Here is a 25,036-nt window from a genome sequence, read left to right on the forward strand (position 1 = left end):
CCGTTTAGACGGGATGCCCATCAGGGAATTGTTGACAAGGGTTGAGACCCTAGAGGCAAAAACTACGATGGGTGGGCCTCTCAAGCATGAGATGGTTCATCGGGCTCTGTTGCTCGATAGAAGAGTGTGTCAAAGAACTTAGCTCGTAGAGAGCGACATTCAGATGGTGACTGAAATGTCCGAGGACTTTTGAGCCACCATCGAGTTCTTCTGAACAGAGATTACGGACATTAGTGCAAAGAAGTTAACCTCACTATGAGAGCGATGGTGAAATCAAGCCCCAGTTGGGGTGCAGTCCGCCATAAGTTTATCTAATAGCGGGACCTCATGGACCTGTAGCTCGAAACTCCAACGGTACGTGAATAACTAACTAAACTCTTTAGTCACGGGATCCACCATCCGTTAATTGCCAGACACTCCATAAAGACCGACAGCCTCTCCTTACCACAAATATATTATGTGTCCATCTTAATCAATCAGCAGTGTGGCAACCCTTCACAGATCGCTCGTAAGTACAGCTGGGCCTATAACTATTATGCCCCAGTAGTTACATCTGTCTTCTTAAGTACCATTGATTCCTCTAATGAACATAAGTCATAGTCCTACTATGATTGAGTTTTCTCTTCCAAAGAGAAGCTATGGTCACTATGTTCAAGCCCCGAAATTAGTCCTTAAGGGAGCAATCTCTCTACTTATCCTTACTTCAGGAAATGAGTGAATTCCATCTTGTGGATTGAGTTCCTAACTCCCAGATCATACAAGTCCCCAAAAAGGTAGGCATGTTGAGTTGACAATATGGCTACTCTCACCCATACTAATCAAAGAACTGCCCTCAAAGGCAAGAGTTCCCAAAACAATTAGGATTGAGGTCGTGTCACCTATGGTAGTTTAGGTGAGATGTAAGTCTCTAGTATCAACGGCGTTAAATACAGAGTCTAGTCATCTCGTGGTCCAGGTCTTATACAAACTCTTTGAATAGAACACCCCCGCTCGTACGTCTCCACATGAATGGTTAGGATCAACCATCTGTAGTAGTTTACAACACTTGCAAACCTCTATAAAGCGGGTCGTATCCATAGTGTCACCAGGATCAGGTATCCCACCTTAATTTTTATACTACAGACCTATTTAGGTTATCACTTAATGCATGGTCCACTTATATATCACATATACATGCTTAAGTTCACATAAGATAACCAAGGAGCTTGTTTATTAGATATGAGTAAATGCTAGAATTAAATAACAATTATTTTATTCATTAAACAATGTGTATCTTTACAAAACAACAAGACTCCAGGAGAATTAGGACACCAATCCCAACAAGAGATATGTCCAAAAAAGACAATTTTCCATTTTGTCGAGGGCCTTAAATCGTGGGCAAAAACAAAACTGTATGAGTAGAGAATATAGGATCTCCCAGCCGCATACACAGTGGCTGGACGGTTATTTGACTTGATTGATGAATCTCAAGAAATGAGGCAACACTCGAGATCCCCTAATAGGAGGAGAAAGAACAATGGTTCGAGCTCATCGAGAAACAGTGGGGGAGATAAAGACAATAATGGGGATAGTAGAACCCCTCAACAGACGACTGGAAATACGTGGCGAGGGCAGAATCAAAAGAATTTTTATCGGCCCTTATTCTGTTATATATGCAAGGGATCGCACAAGGCGAGCGAATGTCCGAAACGAGCAGCCTTTAATGCTCTCTAAGCCTCATTAGCTTCAAACTGGAAAGGCAAAACTGTTCAGGTAGAAGACGAGGATGTGCAAGCAGAGGAAGATAGAACCCCACGGGTTGGGGCCCTGAGATTTTTAGCTGCCCTTCAGAAGGATGTAGGAGAAGTAAAGGGATCCCACAGAGGCAGACTGATGTATGTTGATGCTTGGGTCAACTATAGATCGGCCAAAAGTCCATGGTCAATTTAGAGGCCACCCATAATTTTATGTCTGAAACAGAAGCCAGACGGTTGAATCTTCGCTTGGAAGAGGCACAGGTAAAATAACAATGAACTTGAGGCCTTGTCGATTACAGGAATGGCAAAGAGGATAGTTGTAAAGTTGGGGACTGGAGTGGTCCTGCCGATTTCGTTATCGTTAAGATGGATGACTTTGATGTGGTGTGGGAATGGAGTCTTGCTTAGACACAAGGTAATACCGATACCCACAACAAGTGTTTAGTGAACACCGGGTCTATACCCATCGTTGTGGCATGCCGAGATCAAACGGCGAATGGGATAAGGATGATCTCACACCCTCCAGTTAGAGAAGGACTTTACTCACGAGTCAGTCAAAACCACGGAAGAGAAGGCCCTCAAGACATTTACGTGTCTTAGAACAATGTTCATGTTGTTGAGCCGGATAGTTTACATAAGTCCCCGACTTCAAAGAGGATGAGAAGGAGAGTAAGGAAGCCCAGACACTGAGAGTTCCTACCAGGAGACTGGGTTCGAGTAAATTTGTGCCTGGTGGACAGTTCAAAAGTCGATGGCAAAGAGAACATCCCTTAATAGCAGCTTTAGAGGACTGGTGGAAGTCATCGAAAGGTTGGAAAAACCTCTAATTGGGTGCAGTTACCATCATGGATGTTCATCCTGTCATCCACGTAAGTAGACTGAAACCCTATCATCCCAACCATGCCGAGGAGAGATGTAGGGTGGTGACCATCCGTAGCCAAAACAAGAGAATGGCTGGAGAAAGCCAATGAGAGACTTGTGGGAAGAAGTACAGAACGAAAAGACCAGAACTAAGCTGGAAGACTTCTTAGAGAAGTGAGAAGCCTCCAAGACAGAGAAGTTCGGTGGGAGCGCATGAAAGCCTCGAGGAAGCTGCTCAAAAACATATGCTAAGTTCGAGCAGAGTCGGTTGATGGGACGTCAACCAATTGAGTGGGGAAGAATGTCATGGTCATGCTTGTCCTGGGCGTGTTCTATGACCGCATGTCCACCTTTACCTCTTTTTACTATGCTTTCATCTATGTATTTTCTTTTGCTAGGTAGTTAGTTTATATGTACTTTTCTTAGTGGGTGACTACTCGCTCATTCCATATACAAAGGTAGTGGATGTGTTTTTGTTAGAATGCACTATATGGGGATAGACTAACCATCACTTCCTCATACCCAGAGTGTATGTTATAAAGCTGTTGTTGTTGCTATTACTTCTAGCCTACTACAATCTTTCTCTTCTCTATTCTTACATTCAAACTGTTTGGAAAACCTTTTCTCCAAACTTGTTTTCTAAAACTGTTTTCTCTAAAATGGGGTGGAGATGCGAGAGCACCCAGTGTGCCCTTGGCGTTCTGTATTCGAATCGGCTGGACTTGTTCGTGAGTAGGAACAAGTGTCGTACAATCGCTAAGTGAAGCTTTTGAAAGTGCATTGTGACACTGTGCTCGTTGAACTCTGTTTTCTTTTCTTCCTCGTCGAACACATTGATTTTTCCTCGCTGAATGCTATTTTTCCTTCTTCCTCATCGAACGCCGTGATCTTCTTCCTTGCCCATTCTCCTTCTCAACACCGTGATCTTCTTCCTCGCCGATCTTCTCATCAAAATTCTTCCTCGACCACGGTACGCTTTTTTCCTTCTATTTTTTTGTGTTTGTAAGTGTACGTTTATTCATCGAATTCGTTTACATTACTGGTGGGTTTTTTTTATCTGCATTGCGTTTATGTGATAAATGTTTATGAATGAATTGTTGATGGATGTTTCGAGATATAATTCTCGTTTTAAGGCTTTTTTTTTAAAAATTTTACAAAGTTAATTTGTAAGGGCCCTTGTGTTTTTGGGCAATAATTTACAATTGAGTCTGTCTTTGTTAAATTTTGAGTCGCTTGTGAGGCTTCAGAAGAAGGGTTACAATGCGTTTCGATGGAGAAGACGAAATAGAGGTTGCCGCATCGTGTAGCTAAAGCTAAACGATCGGATAGCTTTTGTTATGCGATCATGTAGAGTTTACTACATGATCGTGTAGCATTTGCTAAACGATCGTATAGCTAATGCTACGCGATCATGTAGAGTTTTTTACACGATCGTATTGTGTTGGCTGAATGATCGTGTAGATGCTCGCTTGCTAGATGATCGTGTGGTATTGGATACTCGATGCATCCTTGCGTGCTAAACCATCGTGTAGTGCCATCCATCTATGGCTTCTTCCCCGCAGATAGATAGTTTTTTGTGTGACTTTGTATGGATGCGAACATTTATCTACTACTGATAGACAATGATACACATCTATCACTGTCTATAAGTTATACAAAGTGATAGAGTTATATCATTTTCTATCAGTGATAGACAGTGATATAGTTCTATCACCGATAGAAAGTGATAGAATTCTATCACTCTTTATAACAGTGATTGAGCTCTATCACTAGTGATATACCGTGCTTGATATACTGTGATTAAGCTCTATCATTGTCTATCATTAATAGACAGTGATAGACATCTATCACTATCTATCAGTGATACAAAGTGATAGATAGTTATAGAGCTCTAGCAGTCGCTATAATAGTGATTGAGCTCTATCTCCAGTGATATACTGTGATTGATACTGTGATTGAGCTCTATCATTCTCTATTACTGATAGACAGTGATAACACTTTATCACTGTCTATCAGTGATAAATCTATATACACATTAACATCTTTCTTATACAATCTTTTTTTCCTTTTATTGCAGTAAATTGATACTATGGTTAATATTCATGTAGTCGTTTTTTATGGTGGACAGTGGACTCATTACAATTCTTATGAGAATTATAGTGTTGTTGGAGTTTTTTTTGATGATATGATAGACTTCAATGGTTTAGTTAGTTTGATATTGGTGAAATTCAGTTGGATGTTTCAATAGATTTATCAGTATTGTTGGATTTTGGTCAAACTAATATTCAATCTATATTTCAAATAAAGCAAGATAAGGATGTCAGTTGATATTTGTCTTTGGCTAAAGATTCGGGGACTAGGCATTGATAACATGCAGAAATGCACGTTATTATAGTACTAAGTTATTAAACAATGAAGGTTTGCGTTGATAAAATATGTTAGATTGCGTCCAAAAGAAGAAGATGCAACTACTTTATTCCGTCACTGCAATCCAAAAGAAGAAGATCGCCACAAAGCAGAATGCGTCAACAAACAATGCAGGCGATAGCGCAAATTTGGGGGTTGTATTCTTCCTTGACTTTATTCCAAATTCTGCACTATCGCATCGCATTTTAATTTTGAAAGTTTTATCACTGCATCCTCTTTGATTACCACAATCATTTAACATTGATAAATTTAGCAAATCACCGCATGCTTTCTCTTTGCCAATTATGATTTCAATGATGAAACACATGCTTCTATTTTTTTTCGTATATACTAGAGTCAACTTAATTTTAGGACAGTCACCTCATGAAATATTTCTAGAAGTTAGTGGTCTGTTAGCTTTCTTTTCAAAACTGAACTCTTTACGTAGCTTTCAACGAACATCGCTGACTTGCGTTTCAATCTATTGTTAATGAGGAACATTGCCTGCATTTTAAATTTTGGTGGGCGGGGATATTGAGTATTTTTGTTACCTTGCTATTTTAGCCATCTATAAAAAGAAGTGAGAAAATTTTTGTGAATAACAACTCCAACTACCAATGAAATGGGGAACCCATGTTTGATAAGAGTTAAGTTGTGAAGGACACTTACCCGTAGTTGGTGTCCTCATGACACACGTGGGGGCAAGCACAAAACGAAAGTAAAGTTGCCAAGGATCAATGACAATAAAATAAATGACCGCAACTCCGCTGCCTAGTAGGTATGAGTTTAAGTCCTGGGAAAGAGCGGACCTTGCTATGTAAGTTGGATGTCGTATGAACAACGTGGGGGTCAAAGCCAAAACGAAGGCAGAGGCACTTGGATAGCCCAAGGTCAGAGAAAAATAATAATGTAAAAAATATGCAAGGATAAAAATCAATTAACACCCCAGTGGAAAAGTTTTTTTGAAATAAATCATGCGATGTCAGGGAATCTAGTAAAGTCTTTTTGAATGTTAAACTTGCGGTCCCTAGGTCTTAGAAATATTTTAAGAAGAGACTTGAATAAAAATTAAGGAAATTTTGGTGTATAGGATTTGAATGAAGTATCTTTAAGAAATCTAAGAAAAGAGATTGTGGTCGACTTTCTAAAGGAAATCTTTAGCTTATGTTTGAGGACAAGCATTGTTTAAATTTGGGGTGTGATAACGGGCGGGCAGAAATGCACGTTATTACAATACTAAGTTATTAAACAATGAAGGTTTGCATTGATAAAATATGTTAGATTGCATCCAAAAAGTATTAAGTTCATAACATTGCGGTCGCATGCGTCCATCGCATAAAAACAGTTAACTTGTGTATTTCTGTGTAGAATATGTGTTGACGCAAGACGAAAAGTGCGATCACAAGAAATCAACGGTCGAGCGCAGCGTTACCGCAAGGCTTTGCGGTGATTTGTGCTCGCAAATATCTGCTCAAGAAGGATTTCCGCATAGAGTTGATAACGGGCAGAAATGCACGTTATCATAGTGCTAAGTTCTTAAACAATATTGGATTGCGTTGATAAAATATGTTAATTTGTGTCATTAGGCATCAATTTCATAATATTGCGGTCGCATGCGATCATCGTATTAGAATAGTTGATTTTTGTATTTTTGTGCAGAATATGCGTTGACGCAATGCAAGAATTGCGATCATAGGAAATCATTGGTCGAGCACAACTTCACCTTAAGGCTTGCGATGATTGTGCTCGCATACATTCGCCTGAGAAGGATCGCCGCAACTTGGTCAGTGCAACATGGTGGGCGCATCTAGGTGAAAGGCTAATTAATCGCGATGAGACAGAAAGCTGATGCTAGTCGAATTCGAATTAAGTTGACAACCGATAACGATCACAAAGTACATTAAGCTTTTTGGTGACAAATATTCGGTGCATCAATCAGGAATTAAAGTCGTCCCATCTGTACAATCATGAGAGAGAAGTCGCCGTTCACCTTGGACGTCTATAAATATCAGAGGCAGCCTTCAGAGAAGGGGTTCACCATTCTTTAAGTTTGAAGTTCATACGCACGTCCGTGTTCATACTTTTCTTTTATTTTGAGGTGGACGCGAGGGAGGAGGTTGTGCCGATAAATCGTTCCAGTAAGCTTGGGAAAACGTCAGAAGCTTCAAGGACAGAGAGAGGGCCGACGCCTATGGAAGCGGGAACATCTTTAGAACCGAATAGAGATTACAGTGTAAAAGTCTCGGTCAGCAAGGAATTGATACCAAGCTCTCTACCTTTAACTTCCATTGTCATTTCTTACTTCACTCATTTACTGAAATGGAATCTATTTCTCTATATCTGTACACTCTTTGTTATTTACGCATGAGTAGTTAAATTAGTTGAATGGGTTGAGAAGTATTTAGCTAGCACAACTAGGGAATCTTCATGCTATGCGATTATCTTGTATTATGTATGCTTCATTTGTCCATTAGAGATACTCGGGATGGTAGTCTAAGGACAGGATCTAGACTTGGGAAGGTCAGGTTAGAATCTAGGTTCAGGAGAGTCAGATTAGAATGCATAATCAAGAGATAGGAGCTTAGGAATGAGCACTATTTGTTATCAATGCTTCGCATGCATCCTAGAGATAGGATAGGATTGTATGCGGTCATCTTGCTTTCATGCATTTGGCATCATCACATAGGACAAGAGTAGAGACTTAGGGATAAGCTCTATGGACACTTTTGCATTCAACACATGCGTTCTATACTTAGGAGCATTGCATTTGCATTGGAAAATGACTTGCTGTGCATGGTAGTAGCATGATCACATAGTCTGACGCATTCCCAAGTAACGCTAGCTAAAGATCTTCTCAACCCGTTCATCGCATACTCATTGCATTTATCACACAACTGTCTTTCCTCAAATCCGTCGCATTTTGTTTATTTTCTTCATTAACGCAATCAACAACATACCAATAGTTTATTTATTTGGTTACCGCAAGACTTTCATAAAAATTACCAATGCAATCTGTTTTCACAAGTCCCTATGTTCGATCCTGGACTTACCAGGAAACTCAGAGGAATTTACACTTGGATTTCGCTGGGGAAACTTGAATGCAGAACGCAATTTCATCAGCGCATAGCATCCACATTTCCACTTCATAAAACCAAGCATCAAGTTTTTGGCGCTGTTGCCGGGGACTTCGGCAAAATAGTTTGCTAACGGTATTTTTTCTGATTTCTTTGTAGACTCTCAATCTCTGGCGAATTATGACCCAGAGATTGAGAGGACATTTATAAGGAGATTGAGAGACCGCCAACAACAACCACAATCAGATAAGGAAGAAATGGTAGAGCAGCCTGAAAATGGAGCACCAAATGATAACAATGTCATGGAGAATCCAATTCTGTTGGCAAACGATCACAATAGGCCCATTAGGGACTATGCATCACCAAACGTCTATGATTTCTCTCCAGGAATCATGAGGCCTGCCCTCGACGGAATCCGATTCGAATGTAAGCTGGTGATGTTCCAGATGATCTAGACTGCAGGTCAATTCGAAGGAAGGCGTGGCGAGGACCCGCACGCCCACCTCCGAAGCTTTATTGAAATCTGCAATACTTTTGTGTTCTCGAACATCTCTACCAAAGAGGTGCGACTAACGTTGTTCCCATTTTGTCTCTGTGATCAGGCTAGGAAATGGGTATATTCTCTCGAGCCGGGAGAGATCACTTCTTGGGAACAGGTAGTGAAGAAATTTATGAAGAAGTATTTTCCACCTACCAAGATCACCAGACGAAGGAAACTTATCATAAATTTTGAACAAGACATGGACGAATCGCTCAGCAATGCCTGGGCAAGGTTTAAGAGGTTGGTCCAGGACTGTCCACATAATGGGTTACCAGACTACCTTTAAATGGAGATTTTCTATCATGGTTTGAATCCCGCTTCACAGACCGCTGCTAATACGGCAACCACTGGTGGTCTACTTGATAAAACATATGACAAAGCGAAGAATATCTTGGATCGCATCTCTAAGAACCATGAAGATTGGAGAGAGAGTGACCAGAGATTGAGACTCAAAGACACTGATGCAAATAATGGTGCTATTGCTTCACTACAAAACTAGATGACCGCAATGATGAATTTAATCCAAGGAATTGCGATCAGCAGCCCAACAACGCAAACTGGGAAAATCAACGCAATCAGTCAAAACACCACAAGGTGTGCGACTTGCGGTGATGGGCATGCGATGGAAGATTGCCCGCAAAATCCACAATCTGTATACTTTGTAAAAAATAATCCCTTTTCGAATACCTACAAACCCCGGTGGAGAAACCACCACAATTTTGCTTGGAAGAATCGACAACAAAATTTCCAACCTGTGGCGCAGAAAGTAGGGCCACCAGGATTTTTCTCTCGCAACAATGGTCAACCGAGCAATCAAGCAAGTAGCTCACAACAACCACCGCAATCCTCCTCTTTGGAGAGCTTATTGAAGCAATACATAGAGAAAAACGAAATTGTGCTTCAAAGTCAGGCTACATCCATCCGTAATCTTGAATTACAGATGGGCCAAATTGCGAGTGAGCTGAAGAGTAGACCACAAGGGGCTCTGCCAAGTTCAACTGAACTTCCAGGCAACCCGAGGGGATCAGGTAAGAAGCAATGTTAGGTTGTAACATTGTGCAGTTGGAAGATTGTGGAGGGAGAAAAGAAGGAGCTTAGTCGAACGACTTCCATTACGACTGATTCTAAGATTGCGGTGACATAAGAAGAAGAAAGAGAAAAATAAGCAGTAGAACTGGAGGTTGCGTCGACCTCAAAGCCAACTGAAACGGGAATCGTGAAAGTTCAGTTACCCCCTTTCTCGCAGAGACTAAGGAAGAAAAAGAACGAAGAGGTACAGTACCAATGCTTCTTATCTATGTTAAAGCAATTACATGTTAATAATCCTTTCAGTGAAGTGATTGAGGAAATGCCTGCCCACGCCAAGTCTCTGAAGGATATGGTAACTAAGAAGAGAGGAGCTGAAAAATTTTCCACGGTGGCGTTAACGCAAAGTTCCAAATCAATAATTCCACCAAAGATGAGCGATCCTGGGAGCTTTACCATTTATGCTCCATAGGAGACTGATACATCGGGAAAAGCCCTGTGTGACCTGGGAGCCAGATAAAGTTTGATGCCTCTGTCAATCCTTTAGACAATTGGATGTTAGGGCAATTGGCCCACAACAGTGACTCTTCCAACTGCCGACAATCTCTGGTGCATCCAGAGGGAAGGGTGAAGGATGTGCTGATAACCATTGACAAATTTATCCTGCCAGCTGACTTCATCATTTTAGATTACGAGGCCTACAAAGATGTGCCCATCATTCTGGGGCGACCTTTTCTATCAACGGATCGTGCTCAAATTGATGTGCATAAAGGGGAAACCACTTTGAGTATCAACAGACAGAATCTCAAGTTTAACATGAAGAAGAAAAGTTTTCGTGCCATGAAGTTTTCGGATGAAGAAGACCTGCATGACTCTGATGATGACCAGAATTCGATTGAAGAAGAAAAGTTTGATGAAGAAAATGAAGAAGAGGATGCCAACGCATCCGTTGTTGCCTGTAATACGATCATAATAATAACAAACAAGGAAGAATAGATGATCGCAAAGAAAGAAGTAGAGCCACAAAAACAGATCAATGAAAAACAACGCAACCTTCCTTAGTGGAGCCACCAACCCATTTAAAGTACGCATTTTTGGGGCAGAATGAAAAGCTGCCAGTTATCATTTCTTTTGCACTCAACGAAGACCAGAAGAATGTGTTGATGAGCATTCTAAGGAAGCATGTGCGAGCAATTGGCTGGACGCTCGCTGACATTAGAGGAATTAGCCCTGCGTACTGCATGCACTGCATTCGTCTTGAAGATGACCACAAAGCAACAATTGAACATCAATGCAGATTCAACCCTGCGATGAAGGAGGTCGTCAAGAAGGAGATTATCAAATGGCTAGATGCGAGCATTATATATCCTATAGCATATAGCACGTGGGTCAGCCCCATGCAGTGTGTGCCGAAGAAGGGCGGCATGATGGTAGTCCCGAATGAACACAACGAATTAATATCGCAACGGACCATCACTGGATGGCGCATATGCATGGACTACTGCAAGCTGAATGTGGTCACAAAGAAAGATCATTTCCCTCTACCATTCATCGACCAGATGCTAGACCATCTAGCTGGAAATGATTTTTACTGCTTCCTAGATGGTTATGCCAGATACAACCAAATTATGATAGCTCCAGAAGATCAAGACAAGACCACATTCACCTGCCCATATGGGACATTTTCTTTTCGCCGCATGCTGTTTGGCCTCTGTAATGCGCCACACACATTCCAAAGGTGCATGATGGCCATCTTTTCAGATTATCTTGAGGACTCAGTGGAAATATTTGTGGATGACTTCTCTGTTTATGAGAATACTTATGAAGTCTGTCTAGCCAATTTGGAGAAGATACTGAAAAGATGCGAAGAGACGAATCTGGTGCTCAACTCGGAAAAATGTCATTTCATGGTAAAGGAGGGCATAGTGTTGGGACATAAGGTCTCCTGGGATGAGTTGTAGGTGGACAAAGCAAAGATCGAAGCAATTGAAAAGCTTCTACCTTCAACTAGCATGAAGGCTATACGAATCTTCTTGGGGCACACTGGATTCTACAGACGATTTGTCAAAGACTTTTTTAAAATAGCACAACCATGGAGTGTGTTGTTAGAGGCTGATAGAAAATTTGAGTTTGACAACAACTGCCTCAACGCATTCAGAGTTTTGAAAGATGTGCTGATTACGACACCCGTATTGATTGCGCCAGATTAGACACTTCCTTTTGAAATCATGTGCGACGCAAGCGGGTATGTGATGGGAGCAGCTTTAGCGCAAAAGAGAAAAACAATCTTGCATCCCATCACATATGCGAGTAAAACATTAAACCCTGCTCAGAAAAATTATACCACCACAGAGAAAGAACTCTTGGCTGTAATTTTTGCGTTGGAAAAATTTCGAGCATATCTGTTGGGAACAAAGGTACTCATCCACACTGATCACTCGGCAATCAAATACTTAATGACAAAGAAGGACGAAAAGCCGAGGTTGATCAGATGAGTTCTCCTCCTTCAAGAATTTGATATAGAAATAATTGACCGGAAGGGGATAGAGAATCAAGTTGCGGATCACTTGTCTAGACTGGAAAATTATGAGGTTGATCGCAACGAGTCTGAGGTGAGTTCCGTATTCCCAGATGAGCAGCTATTCCATATAGAAGAATTTCCCTAGTATGCGAACATAGTCAATTATTTGGTTTGCGAGCAATTTCCTAAAGATTACACCTACCACCAACAAAAGAAGCTCAAGCATGAATGTAGACACTATTATTGGGATGAGCCAAATCTGTATAAAAGAGGTGCAGACCAGATCTTTCGATTATGCATACCAAATGTTGCTCAACAACGCATATTATCGCAGTGCCACGACTCCCCATATGGTGGGCACTTTGGAGGGCAGCGCACCGCAACCAAAGTTTTGCAGAGTGGATTCTTTTGGCCTACATTATTCAAGGATGCGGCTGACTATGCAATGAAGTGTGATTGGTGCCAACGCATAGGTAACATTTCATGGAAGCATGCAATGCCAATGAACACTATCTTGGAGCTTGAATTATTTGACGTATGGGGGATTGATTTCATGGGACCATTCCCCACTTCGAATGGTAAACATTATATTTTATTAGCCATCGATTATGTCTCCAAGTGGGTAGAGGCAATAGCATGCGCTGCAAGTGATGCGGCGGTAGTCTCCCAGTTCCTGAAGAAATATATTTTCACTCGTTTTGGCACTCCCCATGCCATCATAAGTGATGAAGGATCCCACTTTGTCAACCGCAATATCAAGGAGCTACTACGCAAATACAACATTCTCCACAAAGTGGTCAACCGCAATATCAAGGAACTGCTACGCAAATACAACATTCTCCACAAAGTGGCCACCGCATACCATCCGCAAACGAATGGTTAGGTGGAAGTGTCCAATCGAGAAATTAAGTTGATACTTGAGAAGGTAGTAAGGCCTTCATGAACAGATTGGGCAACAAAGCTTGATGATGCATTGTGGGCATACCAGACTGCATTTAAAACACCAATAGGTATGTCCCCATATGCGTTGGTATTTGGAAAAGCGTGTCATTTGCCTTTGGAGTTAGAATATAAGGCACTGTGGGCGGTAAAGAAGCTAAATTTTGATTCGAAGAGAGCAGGAAAAGCGCGAAAAATGCAATTGGTCGAGCTAGAAGAATGGAGAATCAACGCATATGAGAATGCGAAGATTTATAAAGAGCACACTAAGTGCTGGCATGACAAACGCATATGCGGTAAGAACCTCCAAGTCGGCCAGAAGGTCTTACTCTTCAACTCACATCTGCGGCTCTTCCCGGGAAAATTAAAATCACGCTGGTCCGGACCCTTCATTATTAAAGAAATATTCCCACATGGTGCGGTAGAGTTGATCACTGAGGATGGAAGCCACACATTTAAGGTTAATGGACAGTGAGTTAAGGCATATTGCGGAGGTGATTTCCATCCAGAAAAAGCCTCCATGAAACTGAGAAACCCAGACTACCCCTTACTTGATTCTTGAACTCTTATTCCTTCATCACTTTTACTATTATTTAGCTATCTGAAACTTACTCATTTTTACCTTTTTAAAAAAAAAACTTGTTGTTTTGTTTTAAATCATTTGACCCTCTCTTTGTTTGTTTACAACGATTAAGGCATAGGATTGTGGAGAAGTTACTTGAAGCAGTAAATTATCTCACTCTATCACCACAATCCAAAGAAGAGAGATCACCGCAAAGATGGATGCGTCAATACACAATGCGGGCGATAACGCAAATTTGGGGATGTATTCTTCCTTATCTTTATTTCAAATTTTGCGCTATCACATTGCATTTTAGTTATAAAAGTCTTATCCCCGCATCCTCTTTGATTACCGCAATCATTTGACATAGATAACTTTAGTAGGTTACCGCATGCTGTTTCTTTGCGAACTATGATTTCAATGATGAAAAACATGCTTCTATTTCTTTTTGTATATACCAGAGTCAACTTAGTCTTAAGATAGTCACCTCATGAAATATTTCTAGAAGATAGGGGTTTGCTAGCTTCCTTTCAAACTCTCTTTACAACGCATTATAAGAACATCGTTTAACTCATTTCAATCTTGTGGCAATGAGGACATTGCTACATTTAAATTTGGGGGTGAGGTATTTATTTTCGACCTTGCTATTTTCTGAAAAAAAAAAAAATTTGAGAATAACAACTCCACTGTCAATGCAATGGGAAACCCATGTTGATAAGAGTTAAGTTGTGAAAGGCACACCCGTAGTTGTTGTTTGGCGGCTGTTGCGGGACTTCGGCAAAATAGTTTGCTAAGTATTTTTTCTGATTTCTTTGGTAGACTCTCAATCTCTGGCGGAATTATGACCCAGAGATTGAGAGGAACATTTATAAGAGATTGAGAGACCCCAAAACAACCACAATCAGAATAAGGAAGAAATGGATAGACCAGCCTAAAATGGAGCCACCAAATGATAACAATTCATGGAGAATCCAATTCTGTTGGCAAACGATCACAATAGGGCCATAGGACTATAGCATTCACCAAACTGTCTATGATTTCTCTCTCTATGAATTCATGAGGCCTGCCCTCGAACGGAATCCGAATTCGAAATGTAAGCTGTGATGTTCCAGATGATCCTAGACTGCAGGTCAATTCGCAAGGAAGCGTGGGCGAGGTAACCGCACCGCGCGCACCTCCGAAGCTTATTGAAATGCTGCGAATACTTTTGGATGTTTCGAACATCTCTACCAAAGAGTGCGACTAAACGTTTTCCCATCTGTCTCTCTGATCAGGCTAGGAAAGGGTATATTCTCTCGACCGGGAGAGATCCTTCTTGGACAGGGTAGTGAAGAAATTTATGAAGAAGATTTTCCACCTACCAAGATCACGCCAGAGCGAAGGAAACTTAGTCATAAATTTTTGAACAAGACATGGACGAAATCGGGCTCAGCAATGCCTTGGGCAAGGTTAAGCAGTTGGTCCAGGGACTGTCCCATAAGTGGGTTACCAGACTTACCTTTAAATGAGATTTTCTGATCATGTTGAATCCCGCTTCACAGACCGCTGCTAAGACGGGCAACCACTGTGGTCTACTTGATAAAACATATGACAAGCGAAGAATATCTTGGATCGCGGATCTCTAAGAACCATGAAGATATGGAGAGGACGAGTGACCAGAGAATTGAGACTCAAAAGAACACTGCATGCAAATAATGTCTATGCTTCACTGACAAGAACTAGATACCGCAATTGATGAATTTGAATTCCAAGGGAATTCGATCAGCAGCCCAACAACGCAACTGGAAAATCAACGCAATCAGTCAAAACACCACAAGTGTGTGCGAACTTGCGGTGATGTGGCATGCGATGGAAGATTGCCCGCAAAATCCACAATCGTATACTTTGTAAAAAAAATAATCCCTTTTCGAATACCTACCAAACCCGGTGGAGAAACCACCACAATTTTGCTTGGAAGAATCGGACAACAAAAATTTCAACCTGTGGCGCAGAAAGTAGCTGCCACCAGGATTTTTATCTCGCAACAATGGTCAACCGAGCAATCAAGCAATAGCCTCACAACAACACTGCAATCCTACCTCTTTGAGAGCTTATTGAAGCAAATACATAGAGAAAACAAATTGTGCTTCAAGTCAGGCTACATCCATCCGTAATCTTAATTACAGATGGGCCAAATTGCGAGTGAAGCTGAAGAGTAGACCACAAGGGCTCTGCCAAGTTCAACTGAACATTCCAGGCAACCCGAGGGGATCAGTAAGAAGCAATGTTAGGTTTTAAACATTGTGCAGTTGGAAGACTTTGTGGAGGAGAAAAAGAAGTGAGCTATCGAAACGACTTCCATTACGAAACTGATTTCTATAAGATCGGTGACATAAGAAGAAGAAAGAGAAAAAATAAGCAGATAGAACTGGAGCTTTGCGTGTCGACCTTCAAAGCCAACTGAAACGGGGAATCGGTGAAAGTTCACAGTTACCCCCTTTCTCGCAGGGAGACTAAGAAGAAAAAGAACGAAAGGTACATACCAATGCTTCTTATCTATGTTAAAGCAATTACAATCGTAATAATCCTTTCAGTGAAAGTGAATGAGGAAAAATTGCCTGCCCACGCCAAGTCTCTGTAAGGATCATGGAACAAGAAGACGAGGAGCTTAAAAATTTTCCCACGCCGCCCACTCGTTTGTAGGTGGCGTTAACGCCAAAGTCCAAATCAATTAATTCCACCAAAACATGACGATCCTGGGAGCTTTACCATTTATGCTCCATAGGAGACTGATACATCGGGAAAAGCCCTGTGTGACCTGGGAGCCAGATAAAGTTTGATGCCTCTGTCAATCCTTTAGACAATTGGATGTTAGGGCAATTGGCCCACAACAGTGACTCTTCCAACTGCCGACAATCTCTGGTGCATCCAGAGGAAGGGTGAAGGATGTGCTGATAAAAACCATTGACAAAATTTATCCTGCCAGCTGACTGCACCATTTTAGATTACGAGCCTACAAAATTGCCCATTCATTCTGGGCACCTTTTCTAATCAACGGATCGTGCTCAAAATTGATGTGCATAAAGGGGAAACCACTTTGGAGTATCAAACAACAGAATCTCAAGTTTAACATGAAGAAAGAAAAGTTTTTCGTGCATGAATTTCGGCTATGAAGAAGACCTGCATGACTCTGGATGATTGACCAGAACGATTGAAGAAGAAAAATTTGATGAAAGAGAAAATGGAAGAGAGGATGCCAACGCATCCTTCTTTGCCTGTAATACGATTAATAAATAATAGACAAACAAGAAAATTAGTGATCGCAAAGAAAAAGTAGAGCCACAAAAAAAACAAGGGATTCAATGAAAAATAAACAACGCACCTTCCTTAGTGGAGCCACCACCCATTTAAAAGTACCCATTTTTGGGGCCCAGAATGAAAAAGCTGCCATTTCATTTTCTTTTCACTCAACGCAAGACCAGAAAATGTGATTGTTAGATGAGCATTCTAAGGAAGCAATGTGCGAAAGGCAATTGGCTGGACCTCGCTGAACATTAGAGGAATTAGCCCTGCGTTACTGCATGCACTGCATTCGTCTTGAAGATTGACCCACCAAAGCAACAATTGAACATCAATGCAGATTCAACCCTGCGATAAGGAATGTCGGTCATAGAAGGAGATTATCAAATGGACTTAGATGCGACATATATATCCTATAGCAATAGCAACTGGTCAGCCCCATGCAGTGATGTTGCCGAAGAAGGGCGGCATTGATGGTAGTCCCGAATGAACACAGACGATATTAAATCGCAACGGACCATCGACGGATGCGCATATTGCAGGACTACTGCCAAGCTGAATTGGTTCACAAAGAAAAGATTTCATTCCCCTACCATTCATCGACCAAGATGCTAGGAGCCATCTAGCTAGGAAATGATTTTTACGCTTTCCTAGATGTTATGCCAGATTACAACCAAATTATGCATAGGCTCCAGAAGATCAAGACAAGACCACATTCACCTGCCCATATGGGACCATTTTCGTTTCGCCGCATGCTGTTGCCTCTGTAATGCGCCACACAGCATTCCGAAAGGTGCATGATGGCGCATCTTTTCAGGCATTATCTTGAGGACTCAGTGGAAATATTTTGTGCGATGACTTCTCTGTTTTATGAGAATACTGTATGAAGTCTGTCTAGCCAATTTGGAGAAGATACTGAAAAGATGCGAAGAAGAGAATTCTGTGCCAACTCGCGGCAAAAATTTCATTCATGGTAAAGGGAGGGCATATGTGGGACATAAGCGTTCTCCTGGATGATTGTAGGTGACAAAGCAAAGATCGAAGCAATGAAAAAGCTTCTACCTTCAACTAGCCATGAAGGCCTATACGAATCTCTTGCGGGCACACTGGATTCTACAGACTATTTGTCAAAGACTTTTTAAAAAATAGCACAACCATGGAGTGTGTGTCCTAAGGCTGATTAGAAAAATTGAGTTTGACAACCAACTGCACTCAAACGCCATTCAGAGTTTTGAAAGATGTGCTGCATTACGACACCCGTAGTGATTTGCCGCCAGGATTAACACTCCTTTAAATCATGTGCGAAACGCAAGCGGGTATGTGATGGGAGCAGCTTTAGCGCAAAAAGAAAGTCGTCCCATCTGTACAATCATGAGAGAGAAGCCGCCGTTCACCTTGGATGTCTATAAATACCAGAGGCAGCCTTCAGAGAAGGGGTTCACCATTCTTTAAGTTCGAAGTTCATACGCACGTCTGTGTCATACTTTTATTTTATTTTAAGGCGGACGTGAGGGAGAGGGTTGTGCCGATAGATCGTTCTGGTAAGCTTGGGAGAGCGTCGGAAGCTTCAAGGACAGAGAGAGGACCGACAGCTACAGAAGCGGAAACATCTTTAGAACCGAATAGAGATTATAGTGTAAAAACCTCGGCCAGCAAGGAATTGCTACCAGGCTCTCTTCCTTTAACTTCCATTGTCATTTTGTACTCCACTCATTTACTGAAATGGAATCTATTTCTCTATATCTGTTCACTCTCTGTTATTTACGCATGAGTAGCTAAATTAGTTAAATGGGTTGAGAAGCATTTAGCTAGCACAACTAGGGAATCTTCATGCTATGCGATTATCTTGTATTATGTATGCTTCATTCGTCCATTAGAGATACTCGAGAGGGTAGTCTAAGGACAGGATCTAGACTTGGAAAGGTCAGGTTAGAATCTAGGCTCGGGAGAGTCAGATTAGAATGCATAATTAAGAGATAGGAGCTTAGGAATGAACACTATTTGTTATCAACGCATCACATGCATCCTAGAGATAGGATATGATTGTATGCGGTCACCTTGCTTTTATGCATTTGGCATCATCGCATAGGACAAGAGTAGAGACTTAGGGATAAGCTCTATGGACACTTTTGCATTCAACACATATGTCCTAGACTTAGGAGCATCACACTTGCATTGGAAAATGACTTGCTGTGCATGGTGGTAGCATGATCGTATAGTCTGACGCATTCCCAAGTAACGCTAGCTAAAGATCTTCTTAACCCGTTCATCGCATACTCATTGCATTTATCACACAACTGCCTTTCCTCAAATCTGTCGCATTTTGTTTATTTTCTTCATTAACACAATCAACAATACACCAACAATTTATTTATTTGGTTACCGTAAGGCTTTCATAAAAATTACCAACGCAATCTGTTTTCACAAGTCCCTGTGTTCGACCCTAGACTTACTAAGAAACTCAGAGGAATTTACACTTGGATTCCGCTGGGGAAACTTGAGTGCACAATGCAATTTCATCAAGCATAGCACCCACATTTCCACTTCATAAAACCAAGCATCAAGAGCTGGCGCAACTTGGTGGGCGTATCTGAGTGAAAAGCATAATTAATCACAATGGTACAAAAAGCTGATGATGGTCGAGTCCGAATTAAGTTGACAAGCTGCTAACGATAACAAGTACACTCAGCTTTTCGGTGACAAATATTTGGTGCATCAGACAGAGAATTAAAGTCATCCCATCAGTGCAATCATAAGAGAGAAGACGCCTTTTCACCCGAAGCTCTATAAATACCGAAGGCAACTTTCAGAAAAGGAGTTTGAACACTTAGAGAATTTTCCTTAGATAGAATAGCCTTGTTCTTAGTTTTTCTTTTATTTTAAGGTGGAGCAAGAGAAGGGAAGAGATGCCGGAAGATCGCTCAGGGTAAATCGAGAGAGAACCCGGAGGCATGGAAAAGTAGAGAGCGGGCCGACTCTCGCGAGAGCGAGACTGTCTTTTGAACAGAGTAGAAAAGACAGTGTAAAAGCCTTGGGAAGCAAGAGATTGCTACCAGGCTCTTTATTCTCATCTTGCATTGTTATTTTGTATTTCAACTCTATGTCTATACAATGGAATTTCTTTATCTACATATGTTCACTCTCTTGAAAGCACGCATGAGTAGCTAAATTTATCGAATGGGTTGAGAAGAACTAAGCTAACATGACCTAAGATCTTCATTGCATGCGATTATCTTGTTTTATGTTGTGCCTAGCACCCCTTTAGAGCTACTCGAGAGAGAGTCTAAAGAAAGAACCTAAAGACTCGAGAGAGCTAGATTAGAATCTAGACTCAAGAGAGCAAGATTAGATCTGCATAAGTAAAAGATAGGGACTTAGAGATAAGCTCTGTTTGCCAACCTGCATTGCATGCACCCTAGAGATAGGTATGATATTATGTGGTCGCCTTATGTGTGTGTGTCATTTTGTCATCGCATAAATAAGAATAAAGGCTTATGTGTAGGTCCTATAGACTCATCACATATATCGCATGCGTTCTAGTATTAGAAGCCGTAGCATCTACGTCGAGAGATGATTTGCTATTGTATGTGTGTTGCATGATCGCATAACATGAACGCATCCTAGGAAGTGTTAGCCGAACCCCTTCTCAACCCGTTCACCGCACATTCATCGCATCTTTCGTATTATCAACTCTTTTTGTAACTCCGTCACATTTGTTTATTTTATTCCGCAAACAACAACCCAAAACAACTATTTGAATTTTTGGTTACCACAAAGTCTTCTTGAAAATTACCACCGCATACCATTTTCCCAAGTCCCTAAGTTCAACCCTGGACTTACCAAGAAACTCAGTGGAATTTATACTTGGATTCCACTGAGAATACTTGTTGCTCAACGCATTTCCATCACCGCATCTCATTCCATAACTTCACCTCATAAAACAACGCATCAGGCATCCTTTAGTAGCTTATGTTAGTCATCATTCTGTAGAAGGATCTTGCAATGGTATTAGTGGTGGAGGTGGTGATAGATTGCTACGTTTAGGTTCTTCTTCTAGTTCTTCAAATGATCAAGTCATACGAAATATTGGTTTTAATGGTTATTTGAAGGAAAAAGATGTATTTGGAAGTAAAGAAATATTGTGTAAGTGTTTTTATGTAATAGCAGTGAATAAGAATTTTCAATTCAGGACTACACGGCCAAATTCAAAGTCGCTTGAGTTGAAATGTTTGCAAGAAGGCTGTCAATGATATGTTCGAGCATCTTGGTACAAGAAAAGTGAGTTGTGGATGCTTAGAAAGTATATTTTCGACCATAATTGTTCGATGAATACAATCAAAACTGTCATAGGGAAACTTCTTCATCTGTAATTGGGGACTACTTGAAAGAGGATTTTAGGTTTATCTCTACTGATCACTCCCTTCCTAGAGATATTGTTCATAAGGCTCGTACTAAGCTTGGTGTTAATATTAGTTATCAAAAAGCTTGGAGGGCAAAAGAACATATATTAAGATCATTAAATTGTGATGCAGCTGAATCATACAGCTTGATTCCACAGTTTTTTGAAAGGCTGAAAGAAATGAATCCAAGTATTATTTCAAATGAAGTATTCTTCTTATAAATTTTATATCACTGTGGATTGTAGATGGACTGTGATAGTCATCTATCACTGTTTATCAATGATAGTTGTGCATCATTGTCTATCACTCATTGACTGTGATAGCCATCTATCACTGTCTATCTACCAATGATAGACAATGATTGATTTGTTACCATTGTGACTAATATAATTGTTTTCATTTATTTTTTCAGGAATGTACACTGCTTTAAAGATTGATAAAAATGGACATGTTAAATTATGTTTCATGGCAATTGGTGCATCTATTGAGGGATGGAGGTACTGTAAACCTATCATATCCGTTGACGGTACGTTTTTGAAGTCTAAGTTTTGTGATACTCTATTATCAGCTTCCACACTAAATGGTAATGATAATATTTTCCCCCTTGAGTTTTCTATTGTTGATTTTGAGAATGATGTATCATGGGAATGGTTTTTTGAACATATATAAACTAGTTTAGAGGATAGAGAACATTTAGTCATTGTCTTTGATCGACATTTGAGCATTCCAAATAGTGTCTTAAGTGTGTTTAACAATGTTGAATACTATGTGTGCATTCAACACATTCTGCGAAATTTGAAGAAGTTGTTCAAGGATCCTTTTATTGACCAGTTTTACTTTAGTTGTTCTAAATCTTATATTGTTGATGACTTCGAGTTTAATATGAGATCTATGGAGTCAATTTCTCCAAATATTTGAAGTTATCTTATTAATGTAGATTTGAGAAGTGGTCACGTACATATTCTCAAAGAATAAGGTATGAAATGATGACAACAAACCCTTCAGAGTGTGTAAATTCTGTTTTGAAAGAGAATAGGAACTTACCGGTTGCAAGTTTACTCGACGCAATTAGAGGTTTACTGAAAAACTGGTTTCATGATCGAAGGAAAGCTAGTTTTTCAATGACAACAATTTTGACTCCTTGGGCAGAGAATATATTATGCAGCCAACATGAACAATCAAGAAGTTTCATGGTAAGTGTTCTTTATAAAATTGATAGGAGAATGGTATTCAGTGTGATAGGTAGTGATAGATTTGTATCACTGTCTATAACTAATAGACTATGATAGAAGTCTATCATTGTCTATCATTGATAGACCATTATAGAATTCTATCACCCTAACATTGATAGATTTCTACAACTTTTTATTTATTTGTATATTTGGTATGTTTGGTATGTTTGTAATGTGTTGATTTCTTTTCCCATTTTTATTTATTAGGTTCATCCTATTGACAACGTTCAATACTCAGTAATGGATGGTGATAAACAATTCCTAGTAAAGCTTAATTTGGGATCTTGTAGCTGTCGAGTATGGGATTTTGAAGAAATTTCATGCTCTCATGCGCTTGTTATTCTTGAGCTGCTTAACATGGATATTTATTCCTATGTGTCTAATTATTATTACTCAAGCACGTTGTCATGGACATATCTGGGTTGTGTTCGACCTATTGGAGTCCATTCAAATTGGAGGGTTTTAGATGATGATATTAGAGCATTACCTCCTATTTTTAAACGTTCAGCAGGAGGACCTAAAAAACAAAGGATTCCATCTAAAAGTGAAGCTAAAAGTAGTTCATTAAGATGTAGTCGTTGTCATTCTAAAGGTCACAATTCTAGGACTTGCAAACTTCGCCTAATTAGTCAATGATGTAACCATTATAGTTCATTTTTTCCCTTGTATTGTCAAATAGATTGATATTAGAACTTATGAAAGTTATTTTTGCCCTTGGTTGGTTCTATTATTGAGTTTATAAGTGAATGGAACACTATATTTATATGAATAAAATTCTTGAATTTCTTTGTTTATATTCTTTTCTAGATTGAAACATGTGACATACCCATTTATACAAACACTGATATATAGTGATAGATACTGATAGATTTCTATTAGTGTCTCATTTATACACACTGATATACTATTGTGTTGATATCCACTGATATTTTTCAATTAGTGTATATCATTGCTATTCTAAAAATGAAGATACTTGATGAACTGATCATGGATATTGATACTGAACTTGTCTAATGGTCAATTTGAAAGTCAATGTTTCTTCTTTACCATCTGATACAGTATATCTGTTTTGGTTATTAAAATTTATATATTGATTTCATTTTTTATGTAAAAGTTGTTGCAATATTAGGATTATGTATGATTGATTCATTTTTTGGCATCAAAACTAGAAACATTATAGCATCATAGTAATTGAGTTGAGAGTTGATAGACACTGAGTATCAATGTCTATTAGTAAACTATGGAATTGATAGACTTCAAAAGTATATTATATATATTTAAACATTGATAAACACTGATTGTAGTTTAAATATATTTATGTCAAACCAAAAAATAGTTTGAGATAAGCAAATTGCCAATATCAACATCCAAACTCTTGCAAAAATGCTCCAAAGGACTACTTAAACTCTTGTAAATAGCTTAAGTAGAAAATGGTGGTTCAACTTCCTCATTCTTTGTACACAGAATAAACTAGAAACAAAAATGGTGGTTCAACTTTCTTCTTCAGTTTCTTCCTCAACAACTTGTTCTTCAACATGCACAGTGGATGTCCATTGGCCAAACCACTTAAACTCCCGTGTCTTTTCTTTCTAACTCTACGATCATTTAGAATTTACTAAAGTATCGTTTACACGATCGTGTAGTTCTTATCGCATCGTGTACTCAATCATTTAGCTCCGTGTTCAATCGTCTATATGATTATTTAGCTGATCAGCTGTCGTCTACATGATCATCTAGTTCCAGTCAACTGTTGTCTACACGATCATCTAGTGTTTCATCCAATCGTTTACATAACTAAACTATTGTTTAGTTCTTGGAGCTTCGTCTACACGATCCATCTGTCATTTGGTAAGCGACAGAAGAATTTCAAGCCTCAATATACTACCTCCCCTGACTCTTGAATTGTTATTGACTGTTAAATCTGAGTGTTTTGTGAATGTGAATGTAAAGATCATAGTCATCTGGGAAAAGAAGTGGTATCAGAGCTCGGTGAACAGTTCTTTCCCCAAGTGAGATGGAGCTTACAATCATGTTTTTTTTAATAGACCATCACTAACAGACATTTATAGACTTCTATCATTGTCTATCAATGATAGAATTCATGATGTACCTAATAGAATTACATTGGACATATATTTGATGGTGGTTTATTCATCATGTACCTGATAGAATTTTATCCAACACATATACAAAAGTTTATAAAACTGATACAATCACAACAGATAACATCATTAGTATAAACTAGAATTCTTATAGATGTAGTTCTACCATCAATATTCATTGTCACTTGTAACATTCACAAAATATCATTCACAAAATAACATAGTTCATTGTTAGTAGTATTGTAGTATTTTTCAATAACATTCTAAAATCAAGTTCTAACATTAAGTTTTGAGAAGGTTGAGATTGAGTTTGAGAGTTTAGTTGAGAGATGTTTAAGCTGAAGCTTGGAGCATTAT

General features: G+C 39.7%; 1 protein-coding gene across 1 annotated transcript; it reads left to right on the plus strand.

Moving 5' to 3' along the window:
* Window positions 1-9,558: 9,558 nt before the first annotated feature.
* LOC120090597 lies at window positions 9,559-23,213 on the plus strand. Its single transcript, XM_039048320.1, has 6 exons — window positions 9,559-9,646; window positions 21,758-21,871; window positions 21,914-21,995; window positions 22,080-22,175; window positions 22,283-22,538; window positions 22,785-23,213. Exons 1-6 carry the CDS (start codon window positions 9,559-9,561, stop codon window positions 23,211-23,213), a joined length of 1,065 nt encoding a protein of 354 aa, XP_038904248.1.
* The last annotated feature ends 1,823 nt before the right edge of the window (window positions 23,214-25,036 follow it).

This window comes from Benincasa hispida, chromosome 11 (genome assembly GCF_009727055.1).
Source record: "Benincasa hispida cultivar B227 chromosome 11, ASM972705v1, whole genome shotgun sequence".
In the NCBI taxonomy this organism is placed as follows: Eukaryota; Viridiplantae; Streptophyta; class Magnoliopsida; order Cucurbitales; family Cucurbitaceae; genus Benincasa; species Benincasa hispida.

Excerpts from the sequence above, each read along its gene's own strand:
- LOC120090597 (XM_039048320.1), top strand. The coding sequence starts at position 9,559 with ATGGGCCAAATTGCGAGTGAGCTGAAGAGTAGACCACAAGGGGCTCTG. Across the intron at positions 21,872-21,913 it reads ACCTATCATATCCGTTGACG|CTTCCACACTAAATGGTAAT; the intron begins GTACGTTTTTGA and ends CTCTATTATCAG. Across the intron at positions 22,539-22,784 it reads AACAATCAAGAAGTTTCATG|GTTCATCCTATTGACAACGT; the intron begins GTAAGTGTTCTT and ends TTTATTTATTAG.